At 32.8% G+C, this 13,935-nt stretch overlaps 1 protein-coding gene across 1 annotated transcript; it reads right to left on the reverse strand.

Moving 5' to 3' along the window:
- Positions 1 to 2,841: 2,841 nt before the first annotated feature.
- LOC149533017 (uncharacterized) lies at positions 2,842 to 13,305 on the reverse strand. The gene is made up of 26 exons (XM_089805791.1): positions 13,148 to 13,305; positions 11,887 to 11,948; positions 11,659 to 11,772; positions 11,402 to 11,539; positions 10,707 to 11,293; positions 10,251 to 10,372; positions 10,049 to 10,140; positions 9,593 to 9,743; positions 9,409 to 9,475; positions 8,800 to 8,945; positions 8,489 to 8,696; positions 7,587 to 7,659; positions 7,417 to 7,485; positions 7,009 to 7,089; positions 6,833 to 6,922; positions 6,511 to 6,586; positions 5,466 to 5,562; positions 5,280 to 5,352; positions 4,992 to 5,171; positions 4,632 to 4,754; positions 4,465 to 4,548; positions 4,176 to 4,360; positions 3,745 to 3,883; positions 3,597 to 3,656; positions 3,215 to 3,319; positions 2,842 to 3,105 (listed from the first exon to the last, which is right to left on the reverse strand). Exons 1-26 carry the CDS (start codon positions 13,218 to 13,220, stop codon positions 2,992 to 2,994), a joined length of 3,309 nt encoding a protein of 1,102 aa, XP_089661917.1. The 5' UTR covers positions 13,221 to 13,305; the 3' UTR covers positions 2,842 to 2,991.
- Between the last annotated feature and the right edge of the window lie 630 nt (positions 13,306 to 13,935).

The following is a 13,935-nucleotide window of genomic DNA, read 5'->3' on the forward strand; positions in this document are numbered from 1 at the left end:
CTGTTAAATCAAGAGCCAACAGCTAGAAAAGAAGGAAACTCAAAAGGAAATAAAGTTGTTAGTTAATTAACTATGTGTAAACATATTTATAGTGAACATGTCTCCATGAATAATTTAAGATAGGGTGTTCAAGTGATGAATGAAAATGTTTATTGACATCTTTATTAAAATTTTGACCATTATAGAGTAAGGTATCCTCCTTTCTTGCGATAAAATTATTAGCTACAAGTGAATGGTGTTGACGGTCTTGAAATTTCTTACTTTATGAATATTGAATTATTCATGTATATATTTGAGTTCCTATCACTAAATTGGTGTATGAGATTACTCCAAAAAGTTATAGTTTTTCAAGAGGCAAAGTGATAAATTATCTTGATTATGTTTATTCAATTATTATGATTCAATTTGTTAGTGAGGTGTGGGATCCTGGTAATATTTGTATAGGCTGAACATATATTACTTCTATATCTTTTTTGGTGATGACATGGAGTATGAAATGTCTTTCATTGTCACACAAATATTATAGTTGATTATAAAATGGTTTGTGGTAAAAGAAATAGACTACATTAAATCTCTAAAAGTATTTGGTTATAATGCATTACTTCAAATTTTAATTATATTTATCAATTAAATCTTGCAAGCATTTGAGTCTAATACAAAGAAAATCCACACATAACAATTCATTAAAGTATTTGGTTATACTGCACTACTTCAAAGTTGAATTGTATTTCTCAATTAAATCTTACAAGAAATTCAGTCTAATACAAAGTAAATTCACACATGACAATTCATGAAAGTATTTGGTTATAATGCACTACTTCAAAGTTTAATTATATTTCTTGATTAAATATTGCAAGCATCTAAAACCTTGGGAGTGGTTAATCTCACTCTTTCAATAGAGGGACTTTGATCTCCCATCCCTATTTTTGTACTGTCTAAACTTCATGATCAGCAAGTAAAAAAAAAAGAACGTGAAAGAATTATGCTAAGATCAAATGAAAAAAGGAAGTAAAATAAGAAACTCCCCTTCTACACAACAAGCCAATGACCTTCTAAGTGAGGAAAGGATGTGAATCTCCCAAATACAAAAGCTTTAATGTGGATTATAATGGCAATGAATAGAAAATGAAAGTAGCCAAGATAAAGAGATTTCCTCTCAAATTCAATGGGCATCCAAAAACGCATTACACTATCATAATATGTGTAACACCCCAACAACTAGCTCTAGTTGAGATATTCACAAGATGAATTAACTATGTGTGAACATATCCATAGTGCGCATGTCTCCATGAATAATTCAAGCTAGGGTGTTCAAATGACAAATGGAAATAGTTAGTAGAGCAAGTTGAATGATTTGATGAAGTCCTTATGTGACGTGAAATTTCACCAGTGCAATTTACAATTGTAGACAACCAACTTTCCCCTTAGTCCTCAAATCCTCATGGTTATTTGATCAATTTAAGTTTCTCTTTCCTACAAACAATGTTACAATATTAAATAAATGATTACTTTTTATTTATTTATTAATATTATTCCTCTATTCCTAGCCAAACTAATGTTCCCATGTCCTCTATAGTCTAGTTAACTTAATGAGCCAACATATATATTTATGGAGGGTAGGAACTAGGAAGTGACAAAAATGATTCAATTTTTTTTTCAAGTTTTCATAAGCATTGCTGATATTTCTAACAATTTTTTAATATATTTTGGTAGGACTATATTTTTCACAACTTATATATTTCACATACTTGTGTTACTAATCAAATAGGTTGTCCTATTTCTCTAATTTTGGTAATTCTTGTGTACTTTCCTTTTTTTTGATAGAGATCCCACAAACTTCTAAGAGTCATGTTTTGGAGGACCAAAACAAGTTTATTTAGAAGATTGTGAGACTTTTATCAAAGAAATCATATGTTTTGACATGTTTTGTACACTTGCACATTGTATAAGAAAATAAAGAGTGAACAAGTGTAATGATGCCTACCTTTTCTATTTAGTAGAGGCATGTTTGAGGATTATATCACATCAACTAAATGGTCTAAAGTGGTATTTCCTTTGAGTTTTTTTATAAAAGAAAAGTGAAAGAAGAGCATTACATCCAATATCCATAATAATAGAATTTTGACCATTGCATCTATAATAAATATTGATTCTATAATAGAATTTCAATCATTATATCCATAATAAACATTGATATCTAGAATAAGAAATTGACCATTATTTAGTCCTATCCTACTACTTTATGAATATTGAATTTATCACTAATTTGATCTATGAGATTAATCCCACAAGTTCTAGTCTTTGGAGAGGTAAAGTGATAAATTATCTTTCATTATGTTTATTTAATTATCATGCTTCAATTTGTTAGTTAGTTGTGGGATCCTGTTAATATTTGTATAGTCTGTTATATTACTTCTATATCTTTTTTGATGATGTCATGGAGTATTAAATGTCTCTTATTGTCACACAAATATTATAGTTGATTATAAAATGGTTCATGATAAAAAAAAAAAAGATTATGTTATATCTCTAAAAATATTTGATTATCAAAGTTTAATTATATTTCTCAATTAAATCTTCCAAGAATGAGTCTAATACAAAGAAAATCCACAGATAAACAATTGATTAAGACAATTAAATGCATAATAAAATACATTTTGTCATTATTGCTTGTAAGCACTTAACAAATGACTCAACAACTTCAACTATTGTATTGGAAAACATCTCACCCAATTTTGAAAAAAAATATAATACATTTTAGACCAACAGAATCATGACGGAATTGTAAGAAAAACAGTTTAACTAGTAGCGATTCATATCCATGAAATTTTGACAAATATGTTACACGTGAGAATGAAAAAAATTGAAAAATTAAATTTAAATTCTCAAGATATTTACAAGTGATAATGCCACAAGCAAATAAATTTGCTTCATATCCTCCCTCAAGATTTGGGCGTTTACAAATACAGTACAATGCAGGTTATGCATAGTCTATATAAAATAACTGAGTTCATTCTTTCGTTTTGAACCTCCTTCACCATAAAGGTCATTCCATCGATTTAGCTCTGTCATACTTGTTGAGTCTGAACAAACACTAGCACTTACCTGAAAAAAAAAACCCTTAGCCTATGAGAATACTGCTTAGCTCAGTCATGGCTTCAATAAGTAAGATCGCTTTGTTCAGCAAAAATATCTCTACTCTTTGAAATCTTACCTGTTTATGAGCGTATCGTATGTCATCCATATTTAATGGACGAAGATCAGCAAGTCCACTCAAAGATGGCAACTCCTTGCCTTCTGATATCGCTAGTGCTTTTTCCTGACAAAATATGTTAAAAACAAATTAATGATATGGGAATCTAACAGGATTAAAATTGGATTAAAATATATAATCACACAAACTAAATTGAATGCAACAATTCACAAAACGCCTAGTGCACTCTCCCCCGGGCCAGATCAATGGAAACAAAGAACTTTGATCTAAATTGTTATTTCAAAGTTCCTCAAACATTCTATTCCTGAGTTGGCCTGAAGTTTCTTGGAAAGTACAACATTTACAACTTCTGTCTCTTTTCCGTGGAGCAAAAGAGAAATACCTTCTTTTCTTTTTCCAAAACTTGCCGGATTGGGCAGAATGCAGCTGTAATGCATAAGTTCTACAACACAGCCCATTGACATTAGAAGAGCAGTCAACGTTGAACATAATATACAATTTTTGAAAAATGTAAGCTAAATCAAACCCACCTTAAGGTCAGATCCAGAATATCCCTCTGTCATATTGGCAACTGCATCGAAATCAAAATCTGGATCCAAATCCTCTTTTGCAAGTATAACCTTCAAAATTTTAGTTCTGTTTGATGCATCTGGCAAGTTTACAAATAATCTGCACAGGGAGCAAAGAAGACGACTCAGTTGCATGACCATAGACATGAGTATTGAAATAGAAATTATTGTAGAAATATAAAATAATCCAAAGGATATCATAATAGGACTCAAAATAATGTTCAGTAGAATAAGTCACAAGAAAGGGCACACTGTGCCTTAAATAGAAAATTAAATGATAAATGTGTATTATACAAAGTCTAAGCAACCATAGTTATTATCAAAAAATATGTAAGATCTATCCAAACGATATGCCATACTATAAAGAATATCAGAGAAAATCTAATGCTAACCTCCTTGGCATTCTTCGAATGACAGCTTCATCGAGATCAAATGGCCTATTAGTGGCAGCAAGAACTAATATCCTATCTTTTTCTTTGGTGAGTAATCCATCCCAGTTCGACATAAACTCATTCTTCATCTTACGTGAAACTTCATGCTCTGAAGAATTGTCCCTTCTTCCCAACAGACTATCAATCTGCCAAGGGATCAGTAGTAAGAACTCAGATTCAAACTTAAAATTTTTAAATGGAAGAGTAGATAAAAAATAGTTTCAGCTATCATGAAACGGCAAAAGCTTACCTCATCAATAAAAATTACACATGGAGATATTTTACTTGCTAGTGAGAAAATCGCTCTAATTGACTTCTCATTTTCACCAAATAGCTGCAACAAAAAATTAATGATGAGCATCAAAGACCAGTTCAAAATGACCACATTAAAAAGAGCTCAGCTGTTATTGAGCATACCATTGATGTAATGCTTGACATCGAAATATTTAGAAAATTTGCACCAGCTTCTCTTGCAATGGCTTTAGCAAGCATTGTTTTTCCAGTTCCTGGAGGACCAAAGAGCAGGACACCTTTACAGGGCTGCAATTAAAACATTACATCAAAACAAAATGACAGCCCTTTAGATCAACAAATGCTCGTTGGAATCTCATAGATTCATAAAATTAACAATTTTGTTGGAATCTCATAGATTCATAAAATTGACATATTGTAAAAATATAAGGATTCTTTCATTAAACTTATAGAATACGTTTTTGTTTACTATAAGTGTAAAGTGGTTCATAATTTTTAACTTGATATGATAAAATTAAAGCCAACCTTTGTTAGTTGTCCCTTACAGAAAAGTTCCGGCCTTTGTAATGGAAGCATGACTAACTCTTTAAGTGTATCTTTCACATTTTCCAGGGCTCCAACGTCCCCAAAGGTCACCCCAATTTCACTTGGTGTAATTACATTATCTAGAAGCTTCTCTTCATGGTTGTTCTCTGTAGCAACATTCTGAAAAGTACATTGCATTTTATATTTCAATATTCTAAACTTTAAACTTTAATGTATATCACTATTTTATAATTGAAGCATAGCATTGTACTCAAATTTTAACTTCACCTTATGTGTCTCCTTTGAAGTCATGGACTCTCTTTTATTATTTTCTCGCAGTATGCTCAACCCATGTTGAACACTGGCATAACAAGATGATATCAAAAAAACTTCTTTCTTAAATCAAAATTCGTATCATCAAAGAAATAACCTTTGTCTATTAAATGTTAGTAAGAACAAAAATATCGTATTTACCTTTCGCTAGATATAATTAACTTTCCATCCTTGATAGATGGCTCAAATTCATTCGTAAGATAGTGACTCAAAGCCCATCCAACAATATCCTCTGCACCTGCACACACAAATAGACAACAGATGTCTTATTAATATTGGTATTCATATGATTATGAATGAGTGATATTCAAACATTGCAAACTTTAAGATTGCTAAAGCCTTTGTTCAATCTTTGAAAGGGTGTTTGAAAGTAATTTTTTCTGTTATGGGCTGTATACTTTTTATGTTCAATAGTTGGAATCGGATTCATCAGTAAAAATTTTGGGTGTTACTTGTTTACCATTTGCACACCTCTCACAATATATAAGGATGAAGTAAGAAACTTTACTGTGGTTTTTTATACCATGCGTGAATTTCCATTACTAAAAATGTTGGGTGTCATTTCGGACTTCATATTTTGGAAACCTTTTGCTTATCTTTTGCACAACTCAACAGTATGTAAAGATGAAGTAAGAAAGATTTATTATTTTTCTAGACAACAATTAAATTTTTGTAATTGTGATTTTTTAGTCTGCCTGATTTTTATCCAGAAAGGATTTCCACATTTGTCAAGTTGCCTTTTCTCTACATATTCATGAGGTGAAGGTAGCACAGGGGAGATACGAACTATAGTATTCTTGGTTTCAGTGACCATAGCCTTGTAGTTACAATTTGGCGAAAGCACCAGCACTTGTGGATCACGAATTGTGAAATTGGAAAATATGCCTATAGAGATAATAACAGTAGAATTATGTGGATCACCATTCATTGAAATTTGCTAGATGTCAATCACATTATCTATTTGATATATAAAGACCGTTACAGCTACATAACCATTAAGTAATAAAATTTATGACAGCACGTAGGTATGATCTTAGATAGTAGATAACATACTGTATAATACAAAATAAATGTAACAGAGTCAGAGATTTCATAATGGAAGACAAACTTTGTAATTCCGATCAATGCATTGCATATGAACCAAAATAAACAGAAAATCTTGAAAAAACAAACAACTGGAACTCACATTTATTTGTAAGTTCTTCGTCCTTTATGCAAATTGTGTCAATCCCATCACAGTCCAGGTTATTAAGAGAAAGCACCTACAAAAATAACAAGAAAAATATTGAAAGAAAAAGCACAACATTTTCTTTCTATTCATAATAGCATTGCACAAAACTATTACAGCTTGTCACTGCTCTTAATTTTCTTTTGAAGTTTTCCATCCTTAAAAATGTATGTAATTTTGGTATGAAAAAATAATCTTTGCATATTTTCTATTAGAGATATATATGAAAAAACAAATTAAACATAAAAGGTCTTCCATGGGTACTAAAACAGTGACTCACAGATTTTATATGTTGTAGATTTGTCTTCACTTTTAGCATTTCAACATCCTGTTCTAACTGAAGTTTCAAATTGACAAGAAGAGACTCATCCTGCATTTGTTTACAAAAAATTATCAACCATATTTAAAATATTTAAATAATTTAAATTTCTAGCATTGCTTAACACATTTCAGCACCTGAGGCATCTCCACCATGACTTGATTTGGAAAAAGATCAGACAGCTGCTTCTCTTTGTTCTGCTTAGATGTTCTCCCATACTGTAGCATTAAAAAATAAATCAACCCATCCATTATTAAGTCAATTAGGGCACATGGTTAATAAATTAAGTGAAATTTGTAGCGAGTTAGAAACAAACAGAAACAACCTAATCCTGTAAAACAATTTCATGAAAAAAATAAAGATAATTTTGCAAAAATATTGATCATTTTGTTTTGCTTTCAAACAGAATTTTTGACAATTTTCTAATATTTTTTCTTTTCTATGGACAAAAGTCATCATAGATATCATGAGTAATTAATTGTAAGCAAAAATGTGTATACAAAGGCTGAAAAAAATGTATTTTTAATTGATCCAAATAAACTTACTGGCAAATCCAAGCTAACATCTTCGGATTCATGAAACCCAAAGAAGGGCAGTATACATCCGAGTGCTGCCTGTTGCATAAAAGCCACTACAATTCAGTGGAAATCAAAATGAAAAGCAAAAGCAATCTGGCATGTCTAAATAAGAGAAGTATGTGCAAGTACCATATTACCTTTTCCTTTCTTTTCTCAACCTTTATATATGAGCCAATAACAATAATACTATGCTCCACGGGGACGCGTCCCCTGCCTCTGTACCCTAGTACCCGTACCGGGTACGAAACGGGGACGCGGGTACGGATTTTGGCCGTACCCTGCGACGTCCCTTTTTTGAAAAATTCAGAAACGTCCCCGAAACGGCCAATTTTTTTGGGCAGGAAACTTGGGGACGGCCAGCAGTATCGGGGACAGTTTTGCCGTCCCCTATCCGTCCCCGAAACTGCTGGCCGTCCCCTTTTTTCCAGTCAATCTGGAAAAGGCAAACCATCCCCAAAAAAACATTTTTTCCTAATTTTTGTTGTTCGTGTGGCCCCTAGTCATCTTAAAGACATAATAACAATATGCAACCTATATTTGGTCCATTAAAACACTAACTCTTCTACTCATTTTTCGATTTAACATACTTGCTAAGAGGAAGGAAAAAAACATAAGAGCAGTAGCAGCAATGAGCAAAGATTGTGTTTAGTGAGGCAAGACTGCGTTCGGTATTTACTATTTACTAACAATTTTAGTTGGACTTCTCTTTATTTCATTCTGATTTCAGCATGATACTTGAAGCCTTTAGGCATTTTAATTTTTGCTATATATGTATGTGATATTGTTATAATGGAAGCACTTAGTATTTGCCATTTGATAATATTCCATGTATTTATCTTCTAAAATGTCTATGGTGAATGGTTTATCAATGTTATGATATACATATTTGAATTTTGTCTCTATATTAAAAAAAATCCCCTATGTTTTTAATCGCCGTCCCCTGATGTCCCGTCCCCTAAATTTTGGCTTCGACCCGTACCCGTACCGGAAACACGTCCCCGTCCCCTAAAACGTTCCCGTCCCGGAAACTCCGTGGAACATAGCAATAATACCTTCAGCCAATTTTCTAAGTTTTCTTTTTAAGGCAGTGTAGATGCATGGGTTGCCTAGAAATGACTTTTTAACATCTTTCATGAAAAGTATAAGGGGACTATTCTTGCTTTCACTAGTCACAACCTCAAAAAGTGCATTTAGGACTAGCTTGTCCATGCTTTCTTCAATAGTGTGATCTAACTGAAGGTTGCTTGCTGTCAAAAGCATGAAAACCACAGAGAAACCAAATTCAATAAAAATATATTTAAATACATCCTTATTTGAAAGTTAATATCACATTTCATGCCAAAGTCTTACCACTACAATAGAAACCGTGATCTTCTTCACAGAGACCCCCAAGATCCACACCCTCTTTAATTGGCTTATCAAAACGTACTCCAAGTTTTGATGAGCCATTCCCGTCCAAAGATAGTACTTCCCCTCGATCGCCATGAGATGGACCTCTGAAACCATCAAGAAACAAGAGAAGTTGAGGACAAAAGCTTTCCCACCAATAGTATCAGCATTGTTAACATGTAACTGAGAGTGATGGTCCCATTGATAGTTAGAAACTACCACATGCCAAACACAAATGAAATCAATTTCTAAAATTTTCTATCAAACTACTTAGAGATGGTGAAGAAAAATGTCACAAGCTCTCCAACATTTGGCAATAGAAAATTGCACTTCACATTGGTCGACAACTCTTATATTCTGTATATACAGTTTTCCACTATTATATTTATATACTTATAGACAGTTCAGAGTTGCACGAGTATAGCACCACCTTTCACTTCTTAGCCAATAGAAAATATTCATACGAGCTTGCCAAATAATGTTATCATGATGTAACTCAACCAGAAGTAGAAAGCAATTGATGGATTAGTACAGTGACAATTAGAGTGCAAAAATGTTTGTAAAATATACCTCAAAGGACCTTCGCATGGTGGATGATTTGACTTTTCTGATGAAAAAAAAAATTTCACTCGATCACCTGAGAAAAATTAAAAAAACAAACAAGAAAATGTCCCTTGGTATCAAAAAGGCATGCTCTAAAATGAATCAATTGTATATCTAAATTGAACTTTTGATCAAGCCTCGAAGTTGAAACTAGCTCTCTTGAATGACTGCAAGTTTGATGCAGATTTTTGGAGAGGGCATACTTTGACTTGAATGCTACTCAATTTCGATATTGAGCCATGACAACGGTCTATCTGTTTCCTACTTGTGTTCCCTCTTAGTTCTCCATCATTCATTGAGCCCTGTCATGTAAATACCAAGAGCATCACTACAAAAATGTATCTAAAGTGGAAATACAAAAACAATATTGCATTGAGGATCCAACTGCAGAGTTGTTAAGATGAATCATGTTCCCTTCAAGAAAAGGAAATAGTGACCACACCAAAACATAAAAATAGCACATCTACTTGAATTGTCCCACCACAAAAAGGACATCCCAATGAACCCATTATGCTCACATATGAATTTGAATTAAAAGCTCCAAGCACCAACGCCATCATAAATTTGAGATCATAAATGTTGCAGAGTTTGATATGCGAATGCTTACCGTCATTATTGAACTGCTATCAAATATAATCAATTTTGCAGCGAAGTGATTTGCCAATGCCTTCACCAATGTTTCTTGATATATCTCGGACCCTATGTAAGTGACAATATCATAGATTGAAACAGATTGAATTATTTTTTAATCAGAATTATGTTCCACGTAACCATTCATTGTTGTACAGAAGGAGGGATAACAGTTGTACCTTGTGGACCAGACATTAATATTTTGGGACTCGCATTGGGAAGCTTCTTTGTAAATTGTGCAAATCTATTCCGTTTCAAATGCATGAAAGTTGATGCAATCAGAAAACTTTTTGTATTCTCACTGTAAAAGAAGAAACCTTAATATTCCAAAGAAATCAGGAAAGAAAGGCTGAAATAACAGAGAATTAGTCTCAAACCCCGTCTGTTTATATTTATATGAATATGATGACATAAAAACTTGTATCAGAACCTCTAATAGATCAAAAGAAATATATGCAAGTCCGGAAGAAAAGGACAAGACTTTTTAAAGCATTTCAATATACGTTGAAAGGAACACATGGTTGGATATGCACTAACTAGAACATAAATATTTGGAGTGATCCTAGTGCCAATAATAGAAACTATGCAGTCAAATAGAAGGTAAAGAAAGTCTTTCACAAATTTCAATTTCGTACCTTAGATAATAAGGAAACTCGTCAAATGATACACTAGTCTCTCTTCCATCAATAATTTCTTTTCTCAATTGTTCCTTCAAGGTTTTGCATTTAGCATTTGCTTCAGACGAGTTCATACCTCTTGCAGATTCCTTTCTCTCTTCACAAACTTGTACAGGTAATTCATCATCAGTTTCATTGTGCCTGTAACCTTCCTCGTGACGTTTTCTTGAACATCTCAAAACACCGAGCATGGGTGAAGCCCCAGTTTCAAGTGCAGTCTCAAGCTCAATCTCTTCAGTGTCTGAGGCAGATTCATCTGACGTATTATAATCCATCTGTGACTCGTATGCACTGCCTCCTTGGTCACGAATTTTCTCAATAGGGAACATTTCTAGAGAGGGCAAGCTTTGCAAAGAAGCCCCAAGAGGTCCTTGCAAGGGGCCCGACATAGCTTGGAAAAGAGCTGCGAAAGCTTCAAGTGGCTCTGTTGCCACACCTGCAATGTTTTCTTCGGCCCCATCTCTTACTACCCGATCTCCCATCTTTTCAACTGAAGTAGGCAATACAGAGTCTGAGATATCTTCATTTCCGAGAAGCTGAAAAATCTGCATTGAGAAATCATTAAGGAAAATATTTGTTGTCTGAAAATACATGAGAACATGATGATTGAAATTTTTATGGCCAACTATTAATGGACTGATTATAGAGAATACATAAGTGTGAAGAGAGCCGAAAGCAATTTCATCTCCTCCTCTAATGCTGGCCACGTCCTTCTTTTTAAGGCACTTTCCATTGAGCTCGACAGTTCCATAGCTCCCTAAAACAAGGACTTCAGCACCATTCGGCTGCACCTGAAAATATACAGACCGTTCAGCTTTAATTAGTGATATATTAAACAAGCAGATTCACAACCTGAAAAAGAAGCAGCAGATTTCCGTCCTATGAAACCTTTATGAGAGAAAATTATCACCTTATGTTTCAACACGCACAAAGCTCCACTAAGTGAGGAATCGTCAATGCACAAATTGCATCTTTTGCTTCGTCCAATTAAAATGCTTTGCTCACACAGGTCCACATCAGGATTCTGCAATGGTTCGTCAGGATTTGAAAATCTTAATTACACATATAATACAAAACTAATATATAGATAGGAAAGGTTAACAAACCTCAATTCAAAGAAAATAGTTAGCAAATTTACCTTAGAATCCTGTGATATGAGCTTGCCCCAAGGACCCTTCAATCTTACTTCTTCCAGCTTCTCTGAATCGAAGGTTATTTCAATTTTACAACAATAACAACCATAAAAATGCAAATGATAAAGAATTGTTGCATAAATGGTTACTCTGCGTGCTAAAACTACACATTTTAAAATGATTTCACAAGCCAATATGAACAGTCCCATGAGTTAGAATGAAAATTAATAACAACTATAGGAAGTAAAAATAAAATAGTAGTTGTAGTTAAATTATAGATGGATCAACAAACAAGCCAGCATGAAGATAACCTTGGTTCAAGATTTATTCAATAGATTGTTGATCATCCAAGACTACAGGTGTCCTAGGTTTAGTGCTACATTTTCTGTAAATTGGCGACTGCCATATTGCAATTCGCATTCTTTTTGCACAGCGAATTGCTACTTTAGTTACGATAGAAATAATTTCAAGGTCATCTACTTAGGAAAGGAAAAACTCAGTCTCTGCTTTGCAATAATCTAAAAAGTTTCTGCTGCCCGGAGTTTCAATCCTTGCCAGTCTATTTTGACAATATATTAAACATTAAAATTCATGGATAGATAAGTAATTGATTTCCTAGTTCCACGCCATAAAATTAACAACGGACACTACCTTCCCTAGCTCTTGGCAACTAACCCTGACTAAAAAATAAAGAAATATTAAATTAAAGAACCATCACTTAACCAACCCATTTAAATTCCTATACAATAAATTATTTTCGACACAGCAGACAATCTAAAAACACAAATTTTAGATATATTAAAATTTATATTTGCAATAGTTACTACAACTTGGAACTACACACTAGTAATAATGCAACTGCCAGGCTCTTAAAGCAAGCGACTCCATTGCTAAAACAGGAGAACTGTAATGCTATACCAGTAAGCAACAATATACGTCAAGAACATTGGTATATTATAACGGCTTCTACCTAATCTAAACAGCCGTGGGTAAAAGCAATCATCTTTATCAGCATACAATCCAGATGGAAAAAAAATAGGGCAAAAATCTAGGGCTGCGATGCAGAGATGAAAAGCTGAAGGTAAATGACCACCTACAATATATAATAACAATTCGTCTACTAAAGAAACTAGTCGTGCACATGATGGACTACAAATAATGTCTGAAATATCAAATTTTTTACAAATTTTCTGCTCAACTCTTCTGTGATAGGTAGCTCACCGCAGTATTATTTAATTGACTGATAGAAGAAAATTCGTTACTTACTTGATTTTTTAGTTAGGGGTGCCACAGACGAAGAGGAATTAGCGACAGCATTTTTGCTGATACTCTTGGCCATGATGTCTATGGAGATTTATGTCGAATTAATTCGTCCGTGCAGTTGCTATTGAAGGTGGAAATTTTTTTCAATTCAAAGGAGTAAATGTACGTAAAGGAGTAAATGAATTTGTTTTTCGTTTATGAAAGGACTTTTCGTTATATGAATTTGTTTTTCGTTTATGAAAGGACTTTTCGTTATATGAATTTGTTTTTCGTTTATGAAAGGACTTTTCGTTTGAAGCGCAATTAATTGTTTTACAGTTGCATTATTTTCTTTCCTTCATACGAGCCGACCACTCTCTTCCACGTCTCTTTTTAAAGGCGTCCTATATTTTGATATGTTTTTCATATGTATGCAAAACGTTATTAATGTAGAAAAATTATTACTAGCATTCGCATACTTTTGTAGATGCGAGTGCGTCTATAAGAGATAAGATATAAGAGAAAAATGTAGAATGAACATTAAATAATAATGTAAATATAATTTTTTTTAAATTTGAAAAAAAAAATTAAAAACAAAAATATAGATATAAAATTTACAATATTTAAAAAGTTTGAATACTGCTTAAAAAACGTATTCAATAATTTTAAGATTTTACATTTAAATTCAATTTATCAAATATGAACAAATAATCATTTACAAAAAATCTATTACGAAAAATTAATAAGAAAAATTAAAAATAATAATATGAAAAAATAATATTTAAAGAAAAAACTAAAGTAATATTAAAAAT

This window comes from Cupressus sempervirens, chromosome 10 (genome assembly GCF_028749045.1).
Source record: "Cupressus sempervirens isolate cs-2001-9-10 chromosome 10, ASM2874904v1, whole genome shotgun sequence".
Classification (NCBI taxonomy): domain Eukaryota; kingdom Viridiplantae; phylum Streptophyta; class Pinopsida; order Cupressales; family Cupressaceae; genus Cupressus; species Cupressus sempervirens.

Bases quoted from the DNA above. Each gene is read 5' to 3' on its own strand.
- LOC149533017 (XM_089805791.1), bottom strand. From the start codon at position 13,220: ATGGCCAAGAGTATCAGCAAAAATGCTGTCGCTAATTCCTCTTCGTCT. The intron at 7,660-8,488 runs GTTCCACGGAGT...GTACAGAGGCAG, and splicing joins GCTGAAGGTATTATTGCTAT to GGGACGCGTCCCCGTGGAGC. The intron at 3,320-3,596 runs GTATTTCTCTTT...ATATTTTGTCAG, and splicing joins TTTTGGAAAAAGAAAAGAAG to GAAAAAGCACTAGCGATATC.